The 24,794-nt window shown below is 32.8% G+C and overlaps 1 protein-coding gene across 6 annotated transcripts in view; it reads right to left on the reverse strand.

Annotated features, from left to right (window-relative positions):
- LOC145258261 (sulfate transporter-like) overlaps positions 1-24,794 on the reverse strand; it is a 292,022-nt gene that overhangs the window by 49,489 nt on the left and 217,739 nt on the right. For all 6 annotated transcript variants that reach the window (XM_080116274.1, XM_080116266.1, XM_080116289.1 and 3 more), the window contains 3 exons: positions 23,367-23,444; positions 15,516-15,611; positions 7,746-7,852 (listed from right to left, as the gene is read on the reverse strand). In XM_080116274.1, coding sequence (XP_079972400.1) covers positions 7,746-7,852; positions 15,516-15,611; positions 23,367-23,444 — 281 coding nt within the window. The remainder of the gene's footprint in view (positions 1-7,745; positions 7,853-15,515; positions 15,612-23,366; positions 23,445-24,794) is intronic.

Genomic DNA, 24,794 nt, shown 5'->3' on the forward strand with positions numbered 1-24,794 from the left:
ATTTTTAATACCAATCATCTTTTTAAAAAAAACTGCAGCCTAAAGCATTTGTTGAAACTGAACCAAAGGTCAGATGTTCAAAAGACGACAGTCAATAACTTTATAAGTACATAAATTAAAATATACGCTTACATAAAATCAAAGTCCAACTTTTATTATGAGATTTCCATGTTTATATATATATATATATATATATATATATATATATATATATATATATATATATATATATATATACACTCCTATAACTTTTGTGTGTATTGATATTCATATTAAAAAGTGTTTTGTGTTTTCTATCAACTTTTTACGCAAGCATAAATCATTTAAACTATCAGCATGAAAGTACGGCAAAATCACGTTGACACACCGGTTCTCGCCAGATCACTGAAGTTAAGCAACGTTGAGTCTGGTCAGTACCAGATGGGTGACCATTTAGGAAGGCTATGTGCTGTATGTACCTTCCGGGAAGGTTGGGTGTGGGGCAAGCACCCTCACCCTGTAAAAAGAACTCCTCGCTATAAAAGCATCTACAAAGTTGTAGATGGCCTATGTCCCTCCAGGGGCTCAAAGGCTGTAGGTGGATGGATCTGCATGAATATAATTGCGCGTAATAGTTATGATCATCTCATAAGAAAACCGAAAAAAGCTAATAGGGAATTAGATAAAAAGAAAATACAACTTCATTCATCTGCAAAAGATTTAGCTAATTTGCATATTTTTTTAAACATTCATTTTAATTAATTCCTTATTAGCCTTTTTTCGGTTTTCTTATGGTATGATCATCTTTAGTTAACCATTACGTATAATTATATTTATGCAGATAGTCTACATAATTTATACTTGCGTAATATTTGCGCAAAAAGTTTATAGTAAACACAAACTCCTTTCTATATATACTTATGTATGCGTATATTTATTTATTTAAAAACATTTTCCTACCAAACTCCTGCGTTAGTTTTTGATCTACAAACATGAAATTTAATATATAGGGTATTCGAAATAATGCGAAACTTTATATTTGGATTTTAGCCGGGGAAATCAGTGCAAAATTGTGAAAATAAATAAATGGAATTTGCCAAGTGAAGGTCGAACGATGGTATTACGAGTATGCATGCGTAACGTAATAACTATTGATTCATATTTTAATTTTCATCCTTGGAGAAAACGTATCTCAGAGATCAGGAGCCATATGCGAGGAGAAAGATAAAAATAAAGACTAAAGAGCGCTCGATATTAACAACCTAACTGGTCCACTTTGGTTTGGATTTGAAATCGACAGTACCGATGTGTGTCTAATCTTCTGTAATGCATACGCGCATATATATATATATATATATATATATATATATATATATATATATATATATATAAATATATATATATATATATATACTAGCTGTACCCTGCCACGCGTTGCTGTGGCTCAATTTTGTGCAATGGAAAATTCTAATAAAAAGAGAAAATGCATGTTTCTTATATTCTTAGTACAGCAATCCACTCCAAAAAGTTAAAAAAAAAAAAAAGGCGAATATGAAAAAAAAAATGGTACTCTTGCAGAATTGGATCCGGATCCTCGGGAGTTACCGTAACTCATGGTTTGGGCTCGACCAACATTCAGTGGATTAAGCCGAAAGTTGCTAAAACGTTGAAACGCTAAATAGTTTTCTTTTTTTTATTGTATTCAAAAATGTGAGTTTTAAATTAATATTTGGGTAAGGGGGGTGTTACTATACACAGATTCGAAAAAGTTGTCCAAAAACGAATAAATGAAAGCAAAGGTAATGTAAATTATGTTTTTTACCTAACTGGATAATTTTTTGGTGTTTTTATTTCATGTAAAATGTTTAATCGGCTAAAAAAAACTCAGTGTTTATCGATGTATTTGAAAAAGACGAATGGTCGCGGACTCTGTTGAATACGTTAAGTTTGGGAAAATCAGTTAAAAACTATACAAAACAGTGTCAGACACCCACTGATTATATCTTATTGTGACATATTCGGTGGGTTTCTGATAGTATTTTGTATAGTTTTTTAGTTTTAAATCATTTTCCCAAACTTAACATCATCAAAAGCGTCCACCACCATTTGTATTTTTCAAATACACTGATAAGCAGTTTTTCGAGCCGACTAAACGTTACAGCAAATAAAACGGGTTTGTATTACAAAACACAGAAACGAACAAGTTGTTGAAAAATAAATCTAACAAATAAATGTTATCAAAGGCAAGATAAGTTACTTTTCTACCTAACTGGATAAGACTTTAGTGTGTTTTTTTTTTAGTGTAAAATGTTTAATCGGTTCGAAAACATGTAGTGTTTATCTGTATATTTGAAAAATGCAAATGGCGGCAGACTGTATTGAACACGTTAAGTTTGGGAAAATGAGTTAAAACTATACAAAATACTGTCAAGAACTCGCTCAATATATGTTAATGTGGCACAGGCAGACATGTATTCGGTGTTTTTTTAACAGTATTTTGTATAGTATTTTAGTTTTAACTCATTTTCCCAAACTTAACGTGTTTTACACAGTCTGCCGCCATTTGTAATTTTCAAATATAGCAGTAAACGTTGTGTTTTTCGAGCCGAACAAAACATTTTACATTAAAAAAAATAAACTAAAACATTATCCATTTTGGTAATAAAGTAACATATCTTGCCTTTGATAATATTTGTGATACATTTATTTTTTGACAACTTTTTCGAATCTATATGTACAGTAGTACAAACCCAATAAAAACACTAAAAATTATCCAATTAGGTAGAAAAGTAACTTATCTTGCCTTTGAAAATATTTACTTGTTATATATTTGTTTGTGTTGACAACTTTTTCAAGTCTTTGTGCAAGTACAAACCCAAAGGGGTATTTTTTTGTCTAATTTTATTTTTTTATTTTTTGGGGGAGGGTATTTTTTTTACATTAGGTCCACCGCCACAATTTTCGACTATGCTGAATAAGAAAATGTCATTTAAAATTTGCAGCGGCAAGTGGTTTTCGAGATATAAAGGCCTGTACTATGCACTATAATTGACTGGCGGCCATGAATAGACACTCCCAACCTCCCCATATTAAGAACGGCTTTCGGAATAAACAACACCCATGCCTAACCACGTATTTTAACGTTTTACCTGTCTTTCGTCTGTTAAAAAGGCTTTTGGAATAAATACCACCGTTCTCTCCATGTTAAGAACGGCTTTCGGAATAAACATCCCCAACCTACCCATGTTAAAAATTGTGGAGGTGGACCTAATGTGAAAATTTACCTTTTGTTTTTTTTAATAAATTGGTAGTTGAAAGCACAGAATAGGGACAAAACACCATCCACTCCCCTTGGTAAGAATGGCTAAAAAATGACGGTTTTCTTGGTAGAAACTTTTCTGTATTTCACCTAATAATTTCTTGTGCTAATGAACTTACTGATCCGCGCTATTTTTTAAATCGTATTTCCAAGTTTAATTAAAGTTTTATGATATGTTTTTTTATTCAATTGTAAGGTTAAAATACAGAATAGGTACAAAACACCCTCCCCTCCCCATGTTAAGAATGCCTTTTTAAATAATAACGTTATTATTTTAGCACGGATCACTCTCTGCATACCTAATATTTTTATTTTATTTTCAGCCATTCTTACCATAGAGAGGGATGGTGTTTTGTAACTATTCTATGCTTTCAACTAACAATTTATTATTAAAAAAAGATATCGTGAAATTATAAAAAAAAATAAAAAGATATTGTGAAAGTTGAATTTAACTTGAAAAGAAAAATCAACGTGAACGGCGCGTTCAACATTGTAGCCGGAGCTTATTTGGCAATAAGGTCACATTAGTCGATTAATGGGTGCTAATGCACTTACTGATCCGCGCTATTTTTTTAAATCGTATTTCCAAGTTTAATTAAAGTTTTATATGTTTTTTTGGTATTTTTTTTTTTTTTAGATTAGGTCCACCCCCACAATTTTCTTTTAAATGACGAATTTTAAAGGTTTCCGACTATGCTGAATACGGAAATCGCATTGAACTTTTGCAGAAATAATAGTTATAGAGATATAAATAGTTGTTTTATGCATTGTATTCTTTGGCGGCCATCTTTGTTACGCGCGTAGATTTGCTTGTGACGCACGCGCACGTAAAAAAGATAGCCGCCAGAGATTACAATGTATAATACAACTTTTTTTTATCTCGATAACTACTTATTTCTGGAAAATTTCAATGCGATTTCCATATTCAGCATAGTCGAAAACGTATAAAAGTCGTCATTTAAAAGAAAAGTGTGGAGGTGGACCTAATCTAAAAATTTACCGTTTTTTTTTTATTCAATTGTAAGATTAAAGTACAGAATAGGTACAAAACACCCTCTTCTCCCCATGTTAAGAATGGCTTTTTAAATAATAACGTTATTATTTCAGCACGGATCAATAAGTGCATGAGTACCCAATTTCTTTAATAAAGAAAAAGCATTCATATTTTCTCATGTAAAAATTTCTGTAAAAACATCCTCCCTCCCCATGTTAAGAACGGCTTTCTAAATAATAATGTTAATGCTTCAGTACTGTTCCTTGTCTGCTTAAGTTTAATTTTGTTTATTAAATTGTTAGGTGAAAGTACAGAATAGTTAAAAACACCCCTATTCCCATGTTAAGAATGGCTTTCTAAATAATAGCGTCATTATTTCAGCAGGGTAGCTTCTCTGTATAAGTACCATGCTTTGTTTATTAAATTGTTAGGTGAAAAGACAGAATAGTTACAAAATACCGTCGCCATGTTAAGAATGTCTTTCTAAATAACATTATTTCAGCACGGTATTTTCTATGAATAAGTACTATATATTTTTGTTTATTAAATTGTTAGATGAAAGTATAGAATAGATGCAAAACTCCCTTCCCATGTTAAGAATAGCTTTCTAAATAACGGTATTATTTCAGCACGGTACCTTTTCTGCATAAGTACCATCTTTTGTTTATTAAATTGTTAAGTAAAAGTATAAAATAGTTACAGAACACCCTCCCTTTCCCATGTTAAGAATGGCTTTTTTAATAACATGATTTCAGAACGGTACCTTCTCTGCATAAGTTTATTAAATTATTAGGTAAAAGTATAGAATAGTTACAAAACGCCCTCCCCATGTTAAGAATGGCTTTCTAAATAATATTACTTTAGCACGGTACTTTCTCTGCATAAGTACCATGTTTTGTTTATTAAATTGTAAGGTGAAAGTACGGTAGTCATGCAGAGAGTGATCCGTGCTGAAATAATGTTATTATTTGAAAAGCCATTCTTAACATGGGAAGAGGAGGGTGTTTTGTTCCTAATCTGTATTTCAACCTTACCATTGAAAAAAACACATATGATAAAGCTTTAATTAAATGTGAAAATACGATTTAAAAAATTGCGCGGATCACACTTTGCATTAGCACCAACTATTATTTAAGCACGTTACCAATCCGTGAATTTTCTCCGAAAAAAAAACCTGTACTTTCACCTAACAATTTATAGTGTTAATAATAAAAAAGTTCATATTTCCTTTTATCGAAAAATAAAAAATAAAAAAAATACAAAAAACAAAAAAAAAACTCAAAAAGAAAGCGAGCAACTTTTTTTTGCATGATATAATTAAGAAAAAAATTTAAATTAAAAAATTTGGAAGATGAACAAATTAAATTGTTTTTTTTTTCACTTATCGAGTAAACAGAAAATGAAATCTTCTAATTCGTTTCGTCAAATCGTGGCGTATGAAATGAATTGAAACGGAAGTTCAGTTCTATCAACAAAACAGGTTCGCACTTACGGAAAATATTTTTATTTTATTTAATATTTTAATAATTGGCGATGTTAATTTATTTTAATAACATAGAAACATCCCTCGACTCTAAAGATGGGTTGTCTGAAAATTTCAAATAAATTGGTAATGTAGAAATATGGTTTTATCGACTTTGAATGAACCAAGAATTACATTGATATATATATATATATATATATATATATATATATATATATATATATATATATATATATATATATATATATAATTCGGTTCTTATTGGTGAGCACTCAAAGTTGAAATAAGTCGGTCACTTAAACTTAAATGCGCAGCTCATGATGTCATAATCATAAGATCACTCTCGTTCAGCTTTGAAATTTACAATTAATATAAATGTTAATATCAACTTATTTTCTCGTGGTTAACGTTGGCTGTGTGGTTTGTTTCTTGATAATGGAGTTGGAAATGCCTTCGTGGCCTGATTCGAATATCCCAACCGACTGCACTGATGATTCTCTAAAGGATGAAACACTAGTATCTGTAGATATTAAAATAATTCAAATAGAAGAAAGTCATCCTTTTCACAAAAAATATATTATTACATATTGTACTGGTATTTTATTTTCTTCAATTTATTCATTCAGAAGAATTCTTTCAATAAATATGGACATATTTTGTTTACTCTTTTTTTATCTCTCTATCTCGTCGGTATACTATTTCTATTAAACATTTTAATTATTAATTATTATCAACTTTACTAGAGAGCAAATGAAGGACTACTTGATTCACTTAAATTGAACAATGCTTGTCTAAACATGAAACATTCATTAATGTCTCTGTCCTCCAATGTGTCCCAAAAGTCAGAAGTTAAACGGCGTGAGGTCTGGAGAGGGAGACATCCTCTTGAGATCACATCTTCTTGAGATCACATTCTCTTTCTGCAAATGATGCTGCCTTAAGATGAATAAAACTACTTGATCTGAATCTTTGTACTTCAACTATCTGCCGTAGAATTCAGGTTAGCATTGGTTACAGATGATAAGAAAATTTTCTCTCGTTTTAGGACATCCTGCATATTTTCATACAACTGTTGCTATAAAAAAAACTGCTACAGGAGCCTTAATTAGATTATAATTCAAGGTGAGATATGGTTTCACGACAGAAGCGTAGTTACCAATGAGTTGAGGTGTGCCATTCGCATCTCACGATTGTATCGAGATATTTTTTCCAAGTCTAAACTCTATATCAACACGAGTTATTTAATATATTTATCTATTAACTAGCGGGAGCACCCGATCTTGCCCGGTCGTGCAATACGCTTAAATATGTTGTAATTCATGCTAATTTCGTATTTATTATTACAGGGGCAATTCTCTATTGAATATTATATTCTATTGATTTATTAGTACTGATTTCAAAAGTAAATAAAAAAAATGTTGTGATACTATCAGCTGGAACCGAAACCAAAACATTCAGCGATCCAACCGCATTTCTTACCGTTTGAGCTATCGCCAAATAAATAAGAAATATTTAAAATTTAACAATTTCGATTTACCTTTGAATTTGCTCATGCGCAAAAATAGAAATATATCGGCTGGTTGAAATGAACAGTTTGCATTTAAACTTGCCAACATATTTCTGTACGCGTTATTCATCCATCCAAACAAATATTTTACTCGTTATTAACCATCCTTGGTGTATGATTACTATTTCCTGTTAATTTCAGTGTTATGTGACCAGTAGTTTAAGAGTTTATCGATTAAATATTTACAGACACGCACACATGCATACATATACTGTTTTATATTTATATAGATTATCATTACGCTTAGGAAAGCAGAATTCTCAACGAGATGTAGCTGTCATAAACTCGATAAGGATTTATTTAATAAAGACAATTCACCAAATGCTATGAAGGAATGTAGCATTCTTCATCTTTTGGGTGGATCTAAGTAAGAAGAATTAAATATAGTCGTATTTTTTTTTACCTTTGTGACCGTATCACAACTGTGAATGCAGAGAAGATGATTCCAATACCAAGACCGTAGTCAACATGAAGAATCACCACCGACAAAAATGTAACCAGCCAGATTGACTAAAACAAAAACAAAAACAATACATTATTAGCTTAATGCCAATTGAAAACATTAAAAATTCTTAAATACAGCGGTAATTGTATAATTTAGTGGGTTTTTTTTGTTTTTTTGCTAAATGTATAAGGCTTGATTTTGGGGAGGCTTATTGCCATATAAATTCCAGTGAAGACCAATGATCGCGGCCAATAAGGAATCAATCGTAAGCTGCTGTTGTTGTTATAATGCCAATTCTTCTGTAAAGGTTATAGAAAGAGATGATGAGTACTTGAAATCTGGGGAGACTTATTGTCATTAAGACTCCAGTAAACACCACAAGTTGTTCTCAAAGAGTAATCATTGATGATGGCCTGTTTGACTACGCCTTTGCGAGCAACATAAAAAATCAAGAAGAGTAGAAAGACAAGAAAGAAGGGCAATAATAATATCAGACCATTGGGGAGGCTTGCTGCCTTCAAATTCCAGAGAAGACTAAAAAGATATCGATGATAATCAGCTGTTGTGATAATGCAAATTTAATTGCAACGGCTATTAAAAGCGGCAGAGAGTGCTGGAAATCTAGGGAAACTTGTAAACACTTAGAAACCAGTGAAGTGAGAGAGCAATCACTGATAATTACTTGTGTGAAAACCTCATCAGTAAATAATAATAATTAGCAAGACTCGTGGAAATTCCACGGAATGAGAAATATATTTAATGTTTTGATAAAGCTGATATTTTTTTCTGGATAGTGCAAAAAATTAATTTTTAAAAAAGAAAACTAAATACAATTTTCGAAAGTCAAACTATTCGAAAAAATCATATTCGCGAAATATGAGATTAAAAGAGCTAATCTGGCAACCCGGGTTAAGAAGAATATGAGAGTGACCACCAGTTGATGTAGACTCGTTTTCGAATATCTAATTACTGAAAGCGTGGCCTACAGAATTTAAAAAAGCAGAATATTATATAGATAATAATAATAATAATAATAATAATAATAATAATAATAATAATAATAATAATGCCACCACACCAAGTAAGTGAAGAGAGACAAGGAGGATAGAAAGATCGAGCAGAGAAAGCACTAGCCAGACTTCGATTGGATAAGTGCAAAGAGGACTGGGTCCTTGGGGAGGCTTATTGCCACCTAAATTCTGATGAATACCAATGGTCGCTGTCAATGAGAAATCAATGGTAAGCGGCTGTTGCGATAACACAAACCCATCTGCAAAATATCGAAAGAAACTGAGAGTACTGGAAATCTAGGGAGACTTGTTGTCACTCAGACTCCAGAGATACCACGTTGCTATCAAAATAAAATCTATGACGATGGTCCGTGTGACTACTCCTAGTGAGTAAATAATAATAATAATAATAATAATAATAATAATAATAATAATAATAATAATAATAATACATAACTGAAATCAAAATACAAAGAGGAATCTTTCAAGGTGATTCCCTTTCACCATTATCGTTCATTAAACAACATCCTAAGAAAATGCCAAGCCCGATAAAAATTCACTAATACAGAAGAAAGAATGAACCACCTAATGTACATAGATCACCTGAAACTATTTGCAAAAACAAAGACGGAACTAGAAACACTAATAAACGAGACCAGAATCTTTAGTTAGGATATCCAAATGGAATTCGGTATGGAAAAGTGCGCACTGCTGATCATGAGGAAGAAAAAAAACTAGAAGTAACTGAAGGTATTGTACTGCCGAATCAAACAGAAATGAGGGTATTAGGTGAATATGATAGCTACAAATACTTGGGAATGCTGGAAGTAGACGCCATCAGAGCAACGGAAATGAAAGAGAAAATAGGAAAGGAATACCTCAGAAGAACAAGAAAACTCCTCGAAACCAAACGAAATAGTCGAAACCTAATTAAAAGACTGATCACGTGGACAATGTCACTAAGAAGATACTCTGGACCGTTTATAAACTGGTACAAAGACGAACTAAGGAATCTCGACCAGAAGACTAGGAAACACATTACAATGCACCGTGCATTACACTCGAAGGATGATACTAACCGACTATATGTGAAAAAGGAAGACGGAGGAAGAGGGTTGGTCTGTATAGAAGACTGTGTAAATAACACAAAAAAGAATTAGCAAAATACATAATGCAGAAGACTGAAAGAATAATTACTGTAGCAAGAGACACGGAAGAAATAAACAAAATAGAAAAAAGATGAGGAATAAGACAAGAAAAGAAAAGTGGGAAGAGAAACCGCTTTATGGACAATTCATAAGAATTACAAAAGAAGAGAATAACGAAAACACTTGGAAATGGCTACAAGAAGGAAACAGGGAAACTGAATCACTAATAACAGCTGCACAAGATAACGCAATTAGAACCAACTACATCAAAGCGAAAATCGACAAGACACAAGAAAACAGCAAAGACAGACTCTGCGGACAAAGAGACGAAATAATAAACCACATAAGTGAATGCAGCAAACTAGCCCAAAAAGAATATAACAATAGACACGATCAAGTGGGGAAGGTAGTACATTGGTAATTATGCAAATAATTACATCATGAACACACAGGCAAATGGTACAAACACAAGCCGGCGGCAGTACTGGTAAATGAAAGTCACAAGATCCAATGGGACATGGATATACAAACGGATAAACCCATCCAATAAAGAAGACCGGATGTAATAATAGTTAACAAAAAGGAAAAGTCCTGCCAGATTGTAGATTTTGCCGTTTCAGCAATGCAGCGAGAAAATCAAGGAGACTGAAAAGCGGAGCAAATAAACGGAACTGGTCACAGAGCTCAAAGGGATCTGGAAAATGAAGAAAGATAACACCACTAATAGTAGGAAGCCTAGGAACGATACCTTTGAAAAATTTTGAAAAAAGAATGGGAGAGATTGGAATCAGAGGGATGGCACAGAAGATACAACGAATTTCAATAATGAAAACTGCAGAAATGTTAAGGAAAACCCTTGAATATGGAGACTAACGCCACACATAAACAACACGCAAACTGGGCACAGAAACGGCTACAGATGCAAAACGCAGAGGAACATGACATGGAATCATGGAAACTGAAATTGTATAATTGAAAAATAGCCACCTTTTTCTGTGAGTGTCACCATAAACACACGAAATAATGAAGGTCAAGGAGGATGGAAAGACCGAGGAGAGAAAGTACTAGCTAGACCCCCGCTGGAGGAGTGCAAAGAGGACTAGGGAGGCTTATTACCACCCAAATTTCAGTGAAGACCAATGGTCGCCGCCAAGGAGAAATCAATGGTAAGCAGCTGTTGCGATAACGCAAATTTTTTGCAAAGATTATCGAAAGAGATGATATCACTCAGACTCCAGGGAACACCACAAATTGTTCTCAAAGACCAATATTTGATGCTGGCTTATGTGAATACTCCAAGTGAGTAAATAATAATAATAATAATAATAATAATAATAATAATAATAATAATAATAATAATGTACATCGGACACTTTTATACTTATTTGATATAAACATTCTATAATATATCTTATACAAATAGCATGTGAGCTACATTGCTCACGCTGTTTTAAGTTAAATTTGAGAAAATTATATTTCAAACTTTTTTCTGGCTATCATATATTGCCAGACTTGTCCTTGAAAATACTTTAGAGATTGGCTGTCAGTTAATCTGTGTTAAAATGAGGCTGAGAGTAAAGTATAAATAAGTCAAAAGGCTACCCTTTCAAGTTTAACAATGTGATCGGTTGTCCCCAGCTGGCGACTGCCGGATGGCGACGGAGAGTGTTGCCTTTGATTGGCAGGTCTTTTTGTTTTCTTTCTTTTGTATTTAGCGAGAGAAAAATCAGTTCTGCAAATGACAGCCAGGGAAGCAACTCACCCAAACACGCCTGGTCAGCTGCTACAATGGACTTAAAAGAATATAATATATATTTTTTAAAGACGAGGCAAATGTCTCATTCTTATTCAGTCATTCACTTTCATTTGCGGATAATGATTCCTCGCCTATAAAGTCAAGATGGCATCTTTCTCTAATAGCATAGAGAGGAGGTGGACCGATATTTTCTCGAAGACGTTAAAACTAGTGACGTTAAAATAAGAATTTTAATATGGCTAGGACACTGGCTTCCTGATCTGAAAGGCATCCAATATTGACGTTATTGTATTTTCCACTTTCCACTTTCTTTTTTTTAAAACTCAATCATGTTCTGTAAAATCAAAAGCAACTTTATTTTCCAAACAACTAAATCAAACACGACGAGTAAATATTTAAATATATAAAAAAAAACTTGAAGCATAAAACCTTTTATCAAAATAATTGAATTTCGACATTTACAACAATTCAGAGTGGACGCAAAACGATTGATAAAAGAACGAATGTAATTTTCGTAGGTTAACACTAGCGTTGAGACTGTGTCCTGATCTTGCAACAATAGTGCCTCGAACAAAGATTCCACACGAAAAGTGTACTCTGGAGTCATGATAGTTTCACATATACGGTTAATTTAACTCAAGTTGTTATATTACATATATCCATATAATTCCGAATCCAGTAATTTTGGAAAAAGTTTTTATGTTTCAAGTTCTTTATATCTTCAAATATTTATTTATGATGAGAAAGATGTAGTTTGCTTGAAGCATTATGCGTAGTGTGATAGGAGTTGTGTTTAAAGACTATATATCAATGCGGTTCTTATGAAACACCGTAGACACGATTTAGTATATAAAAGAATAATGGCAATATTAGAAGTAATTTTCAATAATTTCCAATTATATTACGTTTATTTACCGTACAAGATGGGAGGTGTCGGTGTCCCTAATTTTTTAAGGTAGTATCTTTTCTTCAGAGGAGAAAATGAAAAGAAACGTATACAACTGTTCGGTGAGACTTTCCTTTGCCTGTTTTTCTTCCATAAAGAAGAAATACTACTATCGAAAATTAGAGATATCAACACCTACCATCTTGTACGATACATTATGTTGGTAAATAAACGTAATATAATTGAAAATTATTGAAACTTCTTACTAACATTGTCATTATTCTTTTATATAACAACACGTGCTCACGATGTTTCCTACGAACCGCATTAATGTAACCTTCAAACACAACTCCTTTCATTTATTTATAGTGTTTAATCTATTTGTTTAGTTGAAGAAAGTTGTTTTGCTTTTGCTTTTGCAGAACATGATTGAGTTTTGAACAAATAAAGAGAAAATACAATAACAGTAATTTTGAGCGCCTTTTAGGCCAGGAATCAGTATCTTAGCCATGCTAAAATGTGAATAATAGGTACTATAAGCAAGCATTCCATCTAGAGTATAATGTGTACCAACTTTAGGAGAGAGTAGACTTGGAACCAAACTAGCATCTTGTTTGAATTGTTCAGTCCGTACGTTCCACGTAACATGATCAGACCGGCAATAAACACTGAACCGAACTTTCAAGTTGAGAAAGGGCCAATTACTACAACTCCATTAGTGGATTAAATAGATCCAACTGGATTTGAACTCCGTTTTATCGCATCATACATATATAGGGTGTTCAATATTTACCGTTACAACTTTGTATTATTGTCTATGTTTTGTGAATTTTCATGAATTTTTATCTTTTTTAAGTGTCGATGGATAAAGTTTAACTTGAAAATTACTTTTGAAAATATGCCCAATGATTTAGCGAAACGAATTGCCATTGTAGAGCTATTCAAATCTGGAAATTTTTCAGGAGACATTGCGGAAACTTTTAATGTGAACGGAAAGTTGATGTGGAGAGCACTAACACGTTTCAAATCAACTGATGTGATGAAGATATTGTGTCTATCTTGGAGAGTAAAGTCTCAGCTTCCCACCATACCAATTTGGAGGCTCTGAAGAAGAAATTAAGTGAGGAATGGGCTAAAATCCCACAAAAAATCATTCTTGACTCATGTAGAGCATTCACCAAGCGTTTGCAACAGGTTATTGATGCGCAGGGCGGTACATTGATTCAAGTTTAGATATTTTGAATGTAGTAATACTATTGTATATATTAACGTTTGTTTAATTTATTTAATAAACATGGGCAAAAAACTTTATAACGTTTATTATTGTGGATGAAATAGATCCTACTGGATTTGAACTTGTTTTTATCGCACTATATGTAGCTAGGAAAGACATGAACCTGAAAACTGCTGGGTCTTTCAGCCTCACTTTCTTTCTCATTTTGAGCCGGAACTTTATTTAGGGAGGATTTTCTTGTCAATTCACCGTTTTCTCTGCTTGAGCAAAAGCACAATTGCCCATCCGTCCGAGTTTGGTCTTTTATTCCTCTCAAATCTCGGGAATTCTCGCGATAGTCTCGCCCTCTTTCCCATTAAACCAACCACACTTACCGCTTCTTTAGGTGTGTCAGAAATTTCGTGAAAAATATTGAATACTTCCATCCCTTGTGTTTCCAAGCTTATAACTCCTCGAAAAATGTAATTCAAGCCCTAATTATTTTTCAATTAAAGGAGCAAGGACCAAGGTTTCATTAAAAAAAACGTGTTAAAAAAAAAGTTTTAAACTTCGGACTTTACGGGTAAATTTCTAAAAAATACTACTTTTTTGCTTTAAATTTGAATATATTATTTATTGATCTTTTATCTTCAATTTGTGATATATAAAACTTTGGTGAGTAAATTAATTATTTACTTTTTAATATACATTTCATAATGGGAGGCGTGAATTAATTCGACCCACTGTCTTTCCAAACTTATAACTACTCGAAAAATGTAATTCAAACCCTATTTTTTTTTCAATAAAAGGAGCAAGGACCAAGGTTTCATTTAAAAAACAAAACAAAACAAAAACCAAACAACGTGGTTTAAAAAAAAGTTTTTAAACTTCGTACTTTACAGGTAAATTTCTAAAAACACTACATTTTTGTTTTAAATTTGAATATATTATTTATTGATCTTTTATCTTCAATTTGTGATATATAAAACTTAATTATTTACTTTTTAATAGACATTTGAAAAGTGGGGGCGTGAATTAAAAAAAAAGTTTGTCTAAAATATTATATTCAGTGTATTGGAAAGAGCATGAACTTTCACATTGAACCTGAAAATATCGTAAAAATAGAATCAATAGAAAAATTTTGATAGATTTTTAAAATTTACAAATTGAAAAATACTGAGCTCGTAAAATTCAATTAATTTCATTACTGTTTTTTAAAAAATGAATTAATAATATTTCTATTACTTTTGATACAACTTTAATAGTTTATTTTGGAAGTATAATCCATAAAGAAAATAAATAACCCACTTTTAAAAGAGAAATTACGAGGTTTTTTCATTTTATTTGCAGTTTCGTGTTATGGGTGTCAAAAATTCATACAAAAATTCTGATACACCTACCGCTTCTTCTTCTTCTTCTTCGTCTTCTTCTTCGTCTTCTTCTTCTTCTTCTCCCCCCCCCCCCTGTGTATTGACAACAAACAGAACAGACTTTCTGTCTTTTGGAGGTGAGTGCATTAGAAGAATTACTACTACAGAACCCCTGCATTCTCTCGAACAATGGATAAAATAATGATATTTTTAGAATCATGGGGCTATATTAACTCTAGCTCTAATTTTATCCCGAATAATAATGATGATGATGATGATGATGATGATGATGATGATAATAATAATAATAATAATAATAATATAAAAAAAAAGTAATTTACTTACAAAATCATATTTTGATATTTTCCATAATCTTTTCAACTCAAGAATTTGCAATAACATAGTCCGGAGAGCAACCCAGATAATGGCTGACAAAACACACTGAAAAGAAAACAATATATATAACAATTTACGTATATATAAATTAAAAAGCAACTATACTGTACAAAACTTTATTATGTACTTAGCTGTTAGGTTTAAAAATGACCATACGCCAAACTTTATGTAAATTCATCCACCACTTTTGTTTATAAAAAAGAAATCCTCGTGCAAATTTAAAAAGCCATTTTAAACATGATGAGAGGGTTTTGTTGACCCTTTCCGTATTTGAACTAAGATTCAACTTATGTCTTTTGGCCATTTACCTTGATGAAGGCCGAAGATGGCGGTCGAGATATTTCAATAAAGTTCGTTTTTTTTTTTAAACAAATGTCCTAGATGAATTTGCGTCATTTTAGTTGTACTATCTTTTTTTAACCTAACACATAAGTGCATAATACATATTTTTATTCATTTTTTGTATTTTCTTTCTTTTTAGAATTAATAGAATAGAAAATGGACCCTGCGTTTACTCTCGACAGCCTCGTTACTATCGCTTTCTTTTTTCTTACTCCTGTACGTACAAATGTATAAACATACCTAACTTTATAAAGATAGAGATATAACGTATTATGGAAGTTTTATATGCTCAAGATATTACAACTCTTACAGTGACATTATCCGAGCAAAAAATCCAGAAACTATTTCCAAACAAACAGGAACAAATATCACATAAAACATCTATAATACATTTCAATTTGTTTTATTTATTTACTAGCCTCGGTGCCCGGTGTTGCCCGGGTGTTTGGAGGTGTGTGTTGAGCAAAGCAAAAAAAAACTTGTTGGAATCAGGCAGGCTCAACCCCGTACCGCGAAAGAAGAAAAGAACGTGAAAAAAACGTGACGTGTTTGCTGTTGCGCCCACCGCCATACTGAAAGTAGGTTTAAATTAAGGCTAGTCAATCAAAAAGAGGTGATGAATTTCGAAAATATCGGCGAAAAAAGCGACCCCTTCCTGGAGAAAAGTGTCCAGTTGACGTGAAAGAAATTAATGTTTTTAGCTATTTTTTTCGATATTTGGCGTCCGAAGGGTCGGCTTCAAAACGATACTGATCGCGTGAAAATCTGTCGCCTCTGTTGAAATTTTTAGGCAGACATACAAATATACATACTTACATACATACATTTAAATAGACAGGTGAGATTTATATTATAGAAGAAGATGGAGAGTAGAAAATGCCTTGGGTTTACTTGCAGTAGCTTCATAACTCCCGCTTCCTTTATTTTGTCCTTTAGTCTTTATATTTCATAAGGTATGTTTCTGAGGAGGAAGGTTTGCTGTTTTGTGGGTAAAAAAGCAACACTTATCGTTAGCTAGTTTGCTTTTCTTTTACCTTGAAGCGGTATGTTTAGCTGCCTGCATCAAATGACTTCCTACCTTGTCTGGAGCAATTTCCATAAAACTTCAGATTAGATTCGGTATTGATCGAATAAAATTTCATTGCAAGTGGTTTAGTGATGTTAATAATAATTACATCCGTTTTATAGGTTCGAAACATTTTAAAACTTTAAATAAAACTTTTTCATTTTAGATAATTGTTATCTCGTGCGACATTGAAAGGGTGCTGCCCTTTTTTAACGGCCTTAAATGTTTTAATGTATTATAAATTACTGAAATATGTGATAGCATTTTTCTTGTTTTACAGAGGAAAAGTATATCACCTTTTTCATAGGAATGCTAAATTTAGCCTTATATAATAGATTCAACCTATATTTCTTTACATCTTTTTTATTGTAGCTAATTGCATAGGTTAAATTTCATAACGATTTTGGGATGTAAGTCACACATCAATAAATAAAGGGGACACACAGTGGAAGAGATAACTAGGTCGAAACCCCTTTTCTCCTCTCGTCTCTCTACGCCAGCCAACTAAATAGTTGAATACACGCTTGTACAACCCGCCCCTCTTTCGCCCTACAAAATCAATGTTCCAATCTGGTTCATCTGGGGGGTTTTAAGCGATGTTGGTATCTGTTCTTGGCAAGAAAAAAAATGTAATTTGATTTAATTCGCTTGGGAAATTTTCTTAATCCACTTAAATCGTTTTCAAAATGACGCAATTTAAAAAAGAAAACTGAAGTAACTCTGTATTTAGCGAATATTCCGTTCGCTTGGTCTACTTTTCACCTTTAAAGATTTTAATCACATAAATTATAGATGAAACTAAAAATAATCTCGGGTAACTCCGGGTAGCGACAGCTAGTAAATATATGAATGACTAGGCGTACCAACAACACGCTAGATCACAACCACTCCACATTCTGATTTGATTTCATTTGAAATTTAATAAATTAAATCATATCATTTAAGATATTTGCTTGTATTATTATTATTATTATTATTATTATTATTATTATTATTATTATTATTATTATTATTATCATTATTTACTCACTAGGAGTAATCACAGAGGTTTCTCTTTGATAGCAACTTGTGGTGTTCTCTAGAGTCTAAGTGATAATTTGTTGTTGTTGTTGTTGTTGTTGCTTTATTATTATTGCTGTATTATTATTATTATTATTATTATTATTATTACTGTATCATTATTGTTTTATTATTATTATTATTATTATTATTATTATTATTATTATTGTGGTGTTATTATTGTATTATTATTATTATTATTATTATTATTATTATTATTATTATTATTGTATCATTATTGTTGCAGTATTATTGTTGTTGTATTAGTGTTTTTCTTATTGTTGTTTTCGTATTTTCGTATTACTATTGTTGTTGTAAATATTATTGTTGTATTATTGTTATTATTATTGTTGTAATATTATTATATTATTATTATTGTTATTATTATTATTGTTATTATATTATTGTTGTATTATTATTGTATTATTATTGTTATAGTTATTACTGTTGTTGTATTATTATTGTTGTTATTGTTATTATTGGGATGGTTGTATTATTTCTATTGTTATTGCTGTTGTATTATTATTGTGTTATTATTGTTGTATTATGATATTATTATTGTTGTTGTTTTTATAATTATTATTATTATTATTATTATTATTATTATTATTATTATTATTATTATTATTATTATTATTCTATAGACATATTGTTATTCTTCTTCTTATCATTTAGAACGAAATATTTTCCCATAAATTTACATGCGTGTTTGTGGTGTGTACATACAAACATATGTAAATTAAATAACAATACTTAAAAGAAAAAACAAACACTGATTTTCTGTAAATGCTCACAGGCGCATTAAAATAGTAAAAATTGGTTGAATAAACATAGAGTGGGACAAACTTTGTAAACAAGTAAACGCTGTTGCTTTACTAATAACTTTGGAGAAATGCATGCTCGATGGGTGTCCGCAATGAAGCAAAGCTTAAGCAGTAATAACCCGCATTTCCGGCTCGGCAGTGAGTGAGTTCGGTTGCAAGAAGAAATTTAAGACAATCAGTAGAAATGCAAAGATAAGCTGATAATATGATAATAATGTTCGTGATAGTTAAGAGTTTTCCTTCTCTTAGACTAGTTGCTCTACAAAGATCGAGGGACCTAGTCTATTCTACTTTTTCATCCGTAGCTAAAGAGGTGGATGCATTTATACATTTTCAAACGGTATTGGCGAAACTGTGTGGCCACTTCAGTTTTCAAATTTAAACACTCTCTGTTTATAAACGGTCACTCATTTAAGTCCTGATCAGATTCAACGTTGCTTAACTTTGAAGATCGGACGACCATGAGTGTTTCATTTAGACCAAGGAGTAATTATAGATAACGGATTAGAACTCAGCTTAGCCTATTACATAATCGGTATTGGAATCTATTATACGAGTTGGCCCTACGAATGCAGTCTAAAGGGCTCGTGGCACAGTGGATGTAGTGCTTTGTAAAATTCATTTCTAAAAGTTACACACTTCTTGAGGGTGACATTTCAATCTTCAGAGCAAGTGACACCCAAAATACAATTGCGAATTATTTAGGACTTCTGCCCAGTCATGGCTGATGGAACGAGAGAATTCTACCCCCGTGAATTAAATAAATTGTTCTATTCAAAATTCCGTGCAGATGCTCGAGTTTTGCAGAAAGATTGCTGAGTTCAACAAGCTAGATCTGAAGAAGGTCGGAGGTAAGATCGACTGAAACATTGTCAATAGCACTCAAGATGAGAACAGTAGTCCGAAGAATCCAGATAATACGAAAGCTAGAAAAGTCGATAGTTGGCACTTATACAAAGTCTAATCGATTTTGTAACCAAGAGTTGCAAGGATTATGACCAGAAAATATTCTGTTAGAAACTCTTTAGCTAACCAACAGAATTTACGAGAACAGTTGTCAGTTTGTGAAAAATCTCAACAAAAATTAAATTAGTCAGAACTTGTTGGTTGCTAACAGTCAGACACGGAACTCGCATAAATGTGTACATGAAAACGCGTACGCGAGCATGGACACTGACAAGTCCTTAAGAGTTGAATGATAAATGTTAAATATAAACTAACTTATGCATATATCTTCTTTTACTCCTTTTCTTATGCGTTAATTCTGAACTATATATATATATATATATATATATATATATATATATATAATTCAATACTAAATATCGAAAATAGACACATAAGATTGTATATAGGTACATGAAATAATACACACACACACAGACGCATATATTATTTCATGTACCTGTATACGATTTTATATATATATATATATATATATATATATATAGGGTGACCCACAAAAAACGAGCCCCAACTCTAATTATGCCCCGTTTTTTAGTATTTTGTCCGAATGAAATGAAACTTTGGTCATAACTAGTTTATTATATTCAAGACATCACATCAAAACACTAGGATCTTTGGCCTTTTTTTCTCCGTTGATTGTAAAATGCTCAGAAAAACAATTGAATGTCCTGTTTTTGTTTTTGTTTTTTGGAGGGGGGTCACCCTGTATATGTAATAAAGTAAATATTTAATTTTTATTGTATTTTTACTTTTATTGTTCTCTATTATTATTTTATTTTTCTATATTATTTTTTGTATATATTTCTCCCTATATATCTTTTTTATTCTTTTGTAAATTTCTTCTATTTATGTATATTCTTTACTATCTATTCAGCCTCTATATACCTATTGTTTATTTTTGTTTGTTACTTCTAAATTAGTGTTCTTATACTATGTTTATATATATATTTTCAATTTGCTTTATGTCTTTCCCGAAGCGATTTCAATAATAGAGATTTTGTATCTTCAATAGAGATTTTGTATCTTCAATAGAGATTTTGTATCTTCAATAGAGATTTTGTATCTTCAATAGAGATTTTGTATCTGTCTGTCTGGACCTAACATTATGATATTAATTCTTTTGATGTTGACTGTAATAATGTACTCTTTTTCAATGCTCGATTCAGAGGTGGTTTCATTATTTATTCTGTTGTCACGAGACAATCCTCCCAGGCATTACGTCCTTCTTTTGGAAATAGAGAAATATATCATCTGTTCTGTTAACGTGAGATCATCTTCTCATGTGTTACCTCTTTCAAACTCAACATTTACATTATATAAACTACCAAAATATGCGACCAGAGGGCGCATTATTTTGCTAATTTAAATAGTTATAAGTTTGTTACCGGTGGCGAAAGTAATGCAAAACGTGACTTACACTAGCAACGGCGCCTTTGTCTATCCTATCGGGTGACGGAATCAAGGAAGGAAAGAGAAAATAAAAACTTTCGTCTATAGACGCCTTATTAATATAGTTATGGTATTAATGACTGCTGTGAACAAGAATGAATGGGAAAGCACAGCACAGTCTTCATTTTGGACAGCTGGGAGGGAGAGAGAGAAAGAGACACAGAGAGAGACAGAGAAAGAGAGAGAGAGAGAGAGAGAGAGAGAGAGAGAGAGAGATGGAAAACGGTCGGTAAGGATTACAGTTCAAATCGGGAGTTAGCAAGAAGAAGTGTGCACGAATATTTATTGTTATTATTATTTAAAAATTTTAGTTTCAGTCAAGCTATTTCGGCCACTTATTTTTATTTATTTATTATTTCACTTTTTATGTTTTTTATTTACTGGACATGGCAAATATAAAGCTCAATAGGTATATAACAAAACCCTTCTACGGTGATAGAGACGTAGCTGCCTGGCTCAAAAAGGTGGGGCTTGTTGCAAAAACTGCAGCAAATAGATTATGTGGCAAACCTTCTATCATTATATTTGCAGATTATATTTGGAGATGTATGAATGGCCTTCAGATGAACATCGACTTGATTGAAGTTCAGTAAAAGGAGATTTTCGCGGACGGATCATTCACTGTGTATTCAAAGCTTAAACAAGTCAAGTGGGCAGGAGAACGCGTGGACATATACGCTAACAACATGCAGCAACTTGCAAGAATATCTGGATTCACGGGGAAATAGCTTGAGACTGCAATAGGAGCTAGCATATGTGACTAGGTTCCCTAACGATCTTTCAATGGAGTTGCAACAGGTATCAGTCATTGATGCCTTGACTATGGGTGATTTGCTGGCTGCTAGAGTACTCACACGAGATGCGGCTAAGGATACTGTTGACACCACGCAGCCACTTCGAATGGAGGTTAAAGTTATACCCACAACGAATCCTCGAATAGGAATCATCAAATAATCAAAGTGAGACCTGTGATAGACTACAGAGAGCTCAATGACTTTGTGGACACATTTACAACAAATGCAGATGTACGTGCACAGAAGTTGCAAGAATGCCGGTGTGAAGGCTTTAATGTTGCCATATTGGACCTGCAGAATCGCCTATCTTCAGGTGCACATACATAAATCACTGTGACTCTTTCACACGATTTCGGTTTGGCTTAAATGTTGCACCGATAATAATGCGATCAATTATGAATGTAGTAATTTCCCAGGATACGTAATACAATGAGAAACGTCATCATACATTGACAGCGTTTAGGTCTCACATCTGCGGATTGAGTGAAGAAACATTTGGAAAAATTCTGACTGGCCAGTAAGTCTCCTGAGTGACGTCAAAAAAATTAATATTAACATTGAATTACTCGTAATTTTTTTCTTGAGAAAAGTTATGTTTGATCATTGCATACAGCCTTGTTTACAACTGCCTTCCCCGACAGGAGACACACATAACAATCACACATATAGTACAGGTTTTCTTGACTCTGGATCCATTTCCGTATCAAAAAGTTGCTTCCGACTATCATAACAGGTACCATGATTGTTCCACGTACCCCTATCTATTCGGACTTTACGTAGCTATCCCTTCTGAGTTCGAAAACTTGAACTCCAAATGAAATCTAATATCAAATCATTCTATATCATGTTATTAAATTAATCAATCCGCTAGCTACCCTCCTATTAGTTGATAGCTCACTCAGAGATCAAACTCTATCGATAATATCTACATAACCTCATGCATTTGATTAATCATTTCAGTTAATTCTAAAAACATATTACTGTTAAGTCGCGTGTAACACTTAAACTGACCCCAAACTCATATATTATGTTTTTTAGTCATCAATTGCTTTCTTCCTACATAATCGCTATTTGATTAAAGTACGTCATTTTTTTTCGTAGATTAAGGAGTCAGGAAGAATGAAAATATGACTTGACTTAATAACTTATAAAATACATTATTTGGATCAGAATTATTTTCAAATGGAAAAAATATATTGAAGAAATCAAACAAAAACGCAAAACAAGTAGTAAATAAACTTCAAGCAAATAAACTGCTAGGCAATACCGAGTAGGAACAGTTAGTGTAATATATACTTACATTTGGCAAATCCTCGAAAAGAGGTCCAATGACCAAGATCACGATCAACACAAGCACGCAAGAGAAAACGTTGGTTAACTGAAAAATAAAAAGAAACGTTTAAAAGTAATAATTAGTTACCATAGTTTTGAGCTCCTTGGTGTAATTTCGTTGACACGCCGGTTGTCGTTAGATAATCGAAGTTAAACAACGCTGATCAGTATGAGATGGGTGAACATTTAAAAATAGCAGTCGTCGTATGTAAGAGGACCTCGACACCTCTCTGCAAGAACTGCAAAAACCTAAGGTCGTCATTTCTCCTGACCGGGATATACATGCGACTGGGGACCTCTTATGCGTTTAATATTGTCTTGAGACTTCCTCCTTCAAAACAAGCCAGTTCAACCCACCAAGGGTGAATTCCGCTGTGGTGGTGGTGGTGGTGGTGGTGGTGGTGTTGTTGTTGTTGTTGTTGTTGTTGTTGTTGTTGTTGTTGTCGTTGTTGTTGTTGTTGTTGTTGTTGTTGTTGTTGTTGTTGTTGTTGTCTTCGAGCTGTTAGACGATGGACATCATATCAACGTACATTTCACAGACGGACCATCACTGGAATGGACACAAAGTCGGATGCCGTACGCGTTGGCCAAGTGATGATCAACGATCTAACTCATTTAAGCCTAAGCATTTCTATAAATGATGTGAACCGGTAAGGGTTTGTAAGAAAGGCACAACTAGATATTTAGTGGAAACGAAATCTATCGAAAAGAAATACAAATAACAAATAGAGTGGTACCAACTTAATCTGAATATTGTGATACTATGAAGGTGACACATGAGTTACTAAGTGCTGAGGGGACAATAGATAGGAAGTATCGTACAAATGTACAATGAAATAGGGAGTAGCAAACAATGAATCTGTAGGTATTTTTAGATCGAGCCTTTTAGATTTGACAATAATAGAAACCTACAAAACAGATTACAAGGCAAGGGCAGCTTCCGGATGGGAGCTGATAGCAACACGTTTGGATAGTTTTTAGATCTGACTGCGAAACAGAGATAGAGCCGAATTGCGACTGGAAGACGAACATAACATCTATAGAATGGGGAGAAGACACACAAGTCCAACCGTCAAATATATGTGAAACATTGGAATTGTTTTTCCTTTCTTGTTCCACGACTTATTTTACTTCTACTTTGTGACCCGCGTGAATTCCGTCGACAGCCGCCAGTGTGAACCTAAAGATGATGACACGGCCAACGAGAACAATGAAGAGATGGAGATAGTAATCCACGGCACACAACGTTGGGGTCGGCGGCTTGTCGAAGGGAAGGCCACGTGCTGTCACACTATCAAGTGTGCATAACTTTCGTATAACGTGCGCGTAATACTGAGAGGCACATTCTCCCGGTATTTATAATAAAAGGAAGAGTTTATTGCTATTTGTAAGGTGG

The sequence above is a fragment of the Euprymna scolopes genome, chromosome 3, assembly GCF_053919585.1.
Source record: "Euprymna scolopes isolate OS-2025 chromosome 3, ASM5391958v1, whole genome shotgun sequence".
Classification (NCBI taxonomy): Eukaryota; Metazoa; Mollusca; class Cephalopoda; order Sepiida; family Sepiolidae; genus Euprymna; species Euprymna scolopes.